Below are 8,250 nucleotides of genomic sequence, written 5' to 3'. Positions count from 1 at the left end.
TCTGCATTACATTTTCAGTCAAAACATAAGCCAAGTCTGCAGACCCCACTGTTTGGGCTGTTATATAAGTATGTGCTCTCAGATTTTGTGGTGTGAGAGAGACCTTTAATCCTGTTCTGTGTATCAGGATGAGAAGGGTGAACTGAAGTTCAGTCTCAAACACACAAATTCAGGATTCTTCGATAAACAGAAAGTCCACTGAACAGAATTTATTTAAAATAGATAAATTTTCGTTTGATCAATTTAATGCATCCTTGCTGAAAGTATTGTTATTTTTTAAATATAGCTACCCCAAACTTTTGAATTGTAGTGTATCATGTTTTCCATAAAAATATTAAGCAGCAAAAACTGTTTTAAATATCGATACAAATAAATGTTTCTTGAACAGCAAATTAGCATATTTGAATGATTTCTGAAGGATCATGTGACAATGAAGTCTGGAGTAATGACTGCTGAAAATTCAAGCTTTACCATCACAGGAATAAATTATGTTTTAAAATATGTTCAAATACAAATCAGTTATTTTAAAATGTATAATATTTCACAATATTACTAGATCAAATAAATAGTATTTGTGATCAAATAAATACAGCTTTTGAAACGTAGACTTCTTTCAAACACACATTTTTTTGAATATATATATATATATATATATATATATATACACTGTATATATAAACACACATGCACACACATACACATAAAGAGAGAGAGAGAGAGAGAGGGGCATATCTAGGGTTAAAAATGTAATGTTTTATTTAGGATTTTAGATTAGAATTAGACAGTCTGAAATATATGTTAATTTTTAAAATTATGTTGATAATATAATTTGTAAAGAAAAAAAAATTTAAATGGGAAAAAGTGAAAAACAGAAGAATTTTCATTAGTGCTTTCAGACATTTGGACGCTATTTTATGTGTCATTAGACTGAACTGTTGATAAAGTTGATTTGAGTGGTTTGCCCGGGCCAAGAAACCAACAAAGCAATTTTAAAATGATTGGAAAGTTTGCTGTAATGCCCACAGTAAACTATCCTTACATTTACAGTGCTCTGAGCCAAGTAGCACACAATCTAGATGCACTTTATGAGACAGCTTAAACCTCTTATAAATCCAGGAAAGACAGGTTGTCGTGGTGCACAGAGAGTGCGTTTAGAATGGGACACTGTCTCTCCATTTACACTCGATGCAGAGGTAGTAATTGAATTTTTGGCTACAATCCTGTTATACATTGTTGTGGATAAAGACGTCGCAAGCCAAGTTTGCATTCTAAAGCTCATTGTCTGTTGGCTTAATTCCTGCTTGTACACAGTGCACAGATGGGAGTAAATATTTGTGGGGAACATATGAATCAGTTGAGGCAGTTTACAATTCCAAGCTACGACAATTACACAAACATACCACCTTGACTCACTGAATGACTAAAACAGATGAGGATGTAGCCCACTAGTGTGCTGCTGAGATCATGGCATGTGTTCATTTTACTGTTGCCACCAAGTAAAATATTCTTTAATAGTTTGTATAACATTCCCAGCCTTATTCTGCTATTTGCTGCTATTTTAGCTAATGCTGATTGCCTTTCTGACATTCCTGGGGTTTGCTTTATGCGATGGCTGATAAACCGAGGTCTGTTTCTGAATATTCTGGAGTTTGCTGTGTTTTTGGCAATCATAAAGTATGCAGCCACACCTTCAGTGAAGTAAAGGTCAGGTTTACCATTACATATCTCATCATTCATCTAATGTTAAATTAGCCTTATCTACCAATTATTAACTCATTTGGATCAAGTTCTATCGTTCTAAAATGTTGGACTTGAAAGGTTATGAGTTCAGCGATGCAGCTTTGAGGATACTGTGAGAATATTGTGTATTGTTAAGGGACCCTAAAGTCAAAAATGAGTTTGCATGAAAAATATTACAAGGAAGCATCTTGTTTATGGTGTGAAAAGTGAAATGTTTCCATCCGAAAAGATCTTATACATTGTAACAATTGCAAACTCTCCACATACACGGCTTAAGCAGGAAATAATTGATTTGCGGAATAAATAAAAAGTGCTGTCTCAAAATAATCTTCAAAAAGTGAATGATTATTCTGCTCTGGCAAGGATCTCCTGGCAACTTTTGCCAATATACATATTTATGTCCATGTAAACATAAACTGCATAGCATATTATAGACTTTATGGCTCTGCATATTTTTGTAATGTCCTGTTGCCTGAAGTTCTTTGAGGACTTCATTTCCAAAAACAACAATCCATCATACCATATGAATTAGACCAAGCTGAAAAGCATAATTGTGACACTTTGCTGGCTCTGTCCTGGAGTTAGTTAGAAAGATGTTGAACTATAGTAGCAAACACTACAGACCGGACACCCAAAAACAGCAAGATTGGTCTATAAGTAAAGAAGACGAACCCGTCGACCCGTTGCAAATCTTTAAGTTGAATGTCAAGTCAAGGGACCCACCAAGAACTGGTCATGAAAGGGAGAGCAATATTCATCAATCCTGCTATTGATACAACACTATTCATCTGGGAATCACTGATGTATAAGATAAACAGATTTTCATAATTTCCCCATCCCCTGCCCACTAGTGTGCTGCTGAGATCATGGCATGTGTTCATTTTACTGTTGCCACCAAGTAAAATATTCTTTAATAGTTTGTATAACATTCCCAGCCTTATTCTGCTATTTGCTGCTATTTTAGCTAATGCTGATTGCCTTTCTGACATTCCTGGGGTTTGCTTTATGCGATGGCTGATAAACCGAGGTCTGTTTCTGAATATTCTGGAGTTTGCTGTGTTTTTGGCAATCATAAAGTATGCAGCCACACCTTCAGTGAAGTAAAGGTCAGGTTTACCATTACATATCTCATCATTCATCTAATGTTAAATTAGCCTTATCTACCAATTATTAACTCATTTGGATCAAGTTCTATCGTTCTAAAATGTTGGACTTGAAAGGTTATGAGTTCAGCGATGCAGCTTTGAGGATACTGTGAGAATATTGTGTATTGTTAAGGGACCCTAAAGTCAAAAATGAGATGGCACGAAAAAGCACTTGTTTATGGTGTGAAAAGTGAAATGTTTCCATCCGAAAAGATCTTATACATTGTAACAATTGCAAACTCTCCACATACACGGCTTAAGCAGGAAATAATTGATTTGCGGAATAAATAAAAAGTGCTGTCTCAAAATAATCTTCAAAAAGTGAATGATTATTCTGCTCTGGCAAGGATCTCCTGGCAACTTTTGCCAATATACATATTTATGTCCCTATAAACATAAACTGCATAGCATATTATAGACTTTATGGCTCTGCATATTTTTGTAATGTCCTGTTGCCTGAAGTTCTTTGAGGACTTCATTTCCAAAAACAACAATCCATCATACCATATGAATTAGACCAAGCTGAAAAGCATAATTGTGACACTTTGCTGGCTCTGTCCTGGAGTTAGTTAGAAAGATGTTGAACTATAGTAGCAAACACTACAGACCGGACACCCAAAAACAGCAAGATTGGTCTATAAGTAAAGAAGACGAACCCGTCGACCCGTTGCAAATCTTTAAGTTGAATGTCAAGTCAAGGGACCCACCAAGAACTGGTCATGAAAGGGAGAGCAATATTCATCAATCCTGCTATTGATACAACACTATTCATCTGGGAATCGCTGATGTATAAGATAAACAGATTTTCATAATTTCCCCATCCCCTGCTATCCTCCATGATTTCTTTTGGACAAAGATCTAAGGTGAAAACGACTATATGCAACCTCTCATGTAAACACTGTGTACACAAGCAGAGATTGATATGTGTGTTTGAGATGCAAATGACCACTGGACAAAGGAATCCTTGTGTTGCTGACCTTAATTGGCTTGGATGAAGTTTCTGGGTCAATGGGATACGAGAAAGTGCTGCCCTATAGTCGCTTCGCCGCATATCTGGATTCACGCTGGGGGTCATCACCCACAGATTCAAGTGCTTTGATCGCCGCCTCCAGATGAACTTGGTCATTAGACGTAAAGAATTCGTCTGACTTCAAGCGGTCGAACCAGTTTGGCAGGGAATCGGGAACCTTAGCGATAAACAAAAACAAACACTGTTGAGGATGGCTTCATGTTGTCAATCACAATGGAGAAATATTTGTGGGAGAGGCCACAGCCCTGGACTCACTTTCAATGGTGAGAGAGTACTGCGTTGTGTCATGCGTCAGAGCTCAGAATTATGCTCCTCCAACCGGAACAATGATAAGCATTCATTTATCTGCAGCATCTACAATTATATAATCTTAATAAACGAGCATATCCTGCCCTGTCCTGACAGGCTTAGTCTTTAATTGGAAATGTGGGGTGAACAACTTCTATATCTATCTGTCTGTCTGTCTATCTATCTATCTATCTATCTATCTATCTGTCTATCTATCTATCTAGTCTGTCTGTCTCGTTTAATTTTAAACATTAACTGACAGTTCAACTTTTAGACCTCACTATATCATTATAAAACATGTATACACAAAAGATTGATTTCATGCAAATCAATATAAACGTGTCTCTTCATGCAGGGACACGTAATCTCCTTTTGTTATCAGCAACTGACGTTAAAAAGCACTGAATCTGTTTCCATCTTTTTATAGCATGTCCCGTCCGGAGAGAAAGCCCTCGTTATGACGTCACGCTCCTACCAGCCCCGCAGGCTTTACTTCAGAGCCCGGAATGATTTACGGTATAAAAAGACGCAGAGCGACTCATGAACCTACCCAACGGGTAGCCTTTATTGTTAGGCGGAAAGGAGGGGGACGTTTGGCACCGGCGGTCCTCTGTACGTAAAGACTGATGCTTGGAGAGACGCAGATTCGGGCTCACCGCGCGCAAACGCCCACATCCTTAAGTCGGCTCTGCTTTCTGTAGGTGAATTAAAGTTTTCTTGGAGGGGGACGGCAGAGGAGATGATATCTGACCAGGATGAGTCGGAAAGGTGAACTTAAATAAGCAAAAGTACGCGTCAACCACCTGTTATAAATCAGCGCGAAATGGGCATGCTTAGTGTGGACCTCTTGGTAACTTTGCAGATCTTGCCTGGTTTCTTCTCCAACTGCCTGTTTTTCGTGCTGTATGATTCGATAGTGCTGGTAAAGCGTGTGGTGTCACTCCTGAGCTGTTCGGGCTCCACTGGTGAGTGGCAGCGCATGTTAACCACAGCCGGCGTGCGCTCCATATGGAACAGCTTTCTGCTGGATGCCTACAAACAGGTAAGCTGAGAGCACAAGACTTGGTCTGCACACTGTGGAGTATGACTCAGACAAGTTCAAAGGGCTTAGGGGCTTATTTGCCCATGCTGTTTTAATGTTAAGTAGACATAATGCAATATTTGGTTAGACTTTAGTGTCCACGTTACAGTGTATTTACTTTAAGTACCGCATAATATCAATGAACACACATAGTGACGTCAAATTGCTTTTAAAGCATCTAAAAACAACAGGTGTTGATGAAAATGCTGTACAATGAGGGCAATGTACATTTTATGTTATGAAAACTTTGCAAATACAGTTATTATTTTAAATAGTTTGCAATTATCAGTTTGCATGGAATAATTGTAACATGGACCTTGTGGCATAAATTATTACCCAATTATTTCTACAATATTCAACTAATTGCTGCTATATATATATATATATATATATATATATGGATAAAAAGATATTCTTAAAAGCATTTGTTTACAATGTGGTTTACATCCTCCAACTCATTTTGCTCAATCTTAAAAACGTGACATGCAGTGTAATTTTAATCCTTATAAAGGTGTGTGAACTTTGCCCTCCAGACAGTCAGTGACCTCTTGGCTCAATGCTCTTAATTCATTAAATGTCTGGATTCACATTCCTGTTACTTTTTAACTATAAAAATCAATCAAAAATCACCCAGTGGGGTAAGATACACTAGCTTTATGTGCATTCATTGTCCCCAACCATTAACTATATCATTGTTTGGTTGCAAAGTCTTGCTGAGGAAATCATTTAGTGTCAAAATAACGTTAAAGACGAGAGGATGAGTTATATGTGTGTTGTTTCCCACAGTGCCAGAGTTCATACTCACTTATAAAGTCACAGAAATGGCATTTTCATAGACTTCTTACTACAAACAAATATCTGGCTCCAAAGTCTTTTGTGAGATCAAAGAAATCATGTGCTGTACTTTTTCTACAAGATGCTTAAAGGTTCTTACAGATGGTGTTAAAAGGTACAAGCCAGAAACATCATTATCGGTTTAGAGCAGTGACAAAGCCCCAAAGAATTTGTGGGTTTTCTCGTTGTATATATACAACTGTGTATATGAGTTCTCAAACCTGGTGACATCACTTGAGTTTCCATAACAACAGAGGCCAGTAAGCCCACTAAGTGATTCTGATGTCCTCAAAAATATTTATTGTGGATGTGGAACTGTTTTGTTCAGGTGAAGCTGGGTGAAGCTGCTCCAAACTCCAAGGTGGTGAAGGTCCCTGGCATCAACAGACGCTGGAGCGTCAGCGGTAAGACTCATAATAAGTGTCATCTGCTGGACTTCGAGTCTCCCGACCGCCCGTTAGTGGTCAACTTCGGCTCGGCCACTTGACCCCCCTTTATAAGCCAGCTGCCGATTTTCCGGCGGATGGTGGAGGAATTTTCGGACGTGGCAGACTTCCTGCTTGTCTACATCGATGAGGCTCACCCCTCAGACGGCTGGGCGGCTCCTCCCATGGAGAACTTTTCATTTGAAGTGAGGAAACACCGTAATCTGGAGGAGAGGACGTTTGCCGCTCTGAAACTTCTGGAGCATTTCTCTTTGCCTCCTCAGTGCCAGTTGGTGGCAGATTGCATGGACAATAACGCCAACGTAGCCTACGGTGTGGCCTACGAGCGGGTTTGCATCGTACAGAAGAATAAAATCGCTTATCTTGGGGGAAAGGGTCCATTTTTCTACAACCTTAAAGATGTTCGGCATTGGCTTGAGAAGAGCTACGGGCAGCGATAATTTCTTGGAAAAAGAGGTCAAATAGCCTTTTCTGTGAATGCTAGAATATTTTTATTTTTGTATAATGGAGAGAAATTGAGGGTAAGGTACTTTTTGAACTGTTTAACGGTGGCTTCGGTGGAAACACTTGGGCTGGGCTCCAAGTCCTTTTCTTGAATTGTCTAAAATGATCAGCAGGTGTCCTACATTTCTAACCCCCTTTTTATAAAATAAATAAATAAAAAAAAGAAAAGAATGAAATGAAATGATTATAGACTCTAAATACTGACTGTATGGTTTGCACTTCAATTTTAAGATTACATTGTTGCCAGCAAAACTATTTGTCGATGCACTATTAGTAACTTGTTCCTTTGCAATTATTGTAGAGTTAAAGTGTGCAATATTTTTATGCGACATGACATATATTGCTTACAAAAGAAAACCAAATTGCTGAACAGAAGAGAAAGCACAAGTACCCAGCTTTTATATGAAAAGAGAATAATTTATATTTATTGACATTCAATGTTTATTTTTAATACGTGGCCTGTTTATGTGCTAGTAATGCTTTCCCTTCCCCTCGTCAATTGACAATCATTCATATTCCATGTACCATCAGCTTTTACACCCCTGATACACTGTTCAGTTCATTTGCACCAGTAATAAACACATTCCCAGCATCCCATTTCGAAAACTACTAATGCTAGTCATTTGGCCCGTATTGTACTTAACAATCGCAACAATAAACCGGAAAAATGAATGACCTCAGCCACTGGACTTGGCTTCACTGCAGTGTACAGGAAAGCTGACGAAAAGTTCTTTTAGTCCTGAATGTTAGAGAACTGTTTTTGAATGTCATCGACGTTAACTCTGACAGATCGGCAGTCGCTCATTTGGGTCAATACGGCACTGGTGTGCACATGAAAATCACAGACGAAATGGTCCCATGTCCTGTCTGTGGTTGGATGAGAGCCCACACCTCTCTGTCCTGATCCAAATGAGCACGACTGCTAACATGCTGAAACAATCACTCTGAAGGCTTTGAGTTTTGTTTCACAGAACTGTTCTTATGTACTACAACCGTCCTCTTCCTTTTAATGAGAAAAGGGCAAGAAAAAAATAAAGTTGAACTGCTGCTGACTAAGACTTTTTCCCCCCATTTTTGTGTTTGATTCTGGGAAATTTCAATGAGGGGTGATTGGATTGAAAAAGGGAGGGGAAAAGTTCAGCGGAAAACTCCAGATGGAGGAAACTTTGCATGATGACAAAA

General features: G+C 38.5%; 1 protein-coding gene across 1 annotated transcript; it reads left to right on the top strand.

The window, feature by feature from the left end:
• Positions 1-4,666: 4,666 nt before the first annotated feature.
• On the top strand, positions 4,667-8,250 carry LOC107751736 (type II iodothyronine deiodinase-like). The gene is made up of 2 exons (XM_016567490.1): positions 4,667-5,245; positions 6,447-8,250. Exons 1-2 carry the CDS (start codon positions 5,027-5,029, stop codon positions 7,002-7,004), a joined length of 777 nt encoding a protein of 258 aa, XP_016422976.1. The 5' UTR covers positions 4,667-5,026; the 3' UTR covers positions 7,005-8,250.

The sequence above is a fragment of the Sinocyclocheilus rhinocerous genome, unplaced genomic scaffold (assembly GCF_001515625.1).
Source record: "Sinocyclocheilus rhinocerous isolate Xijiao unplaced genomic scaffold, SAMN03320098_v1.1 scaffold993, whole genome shotgun sequence".
Taxonomy (NCBI): domain Eukaryota; kingdom Metazoa; phylum Chordata; class Actinopteri; order Cypriniformes; family Cyprinidae; genus Sinocyclocheilus; species Sinocyclocheilus rhinocerous.
Note: the sequence above shows the minus strand (reverse complement) of the source record. Positions and strands in the feature narration are given on the sequence as shown.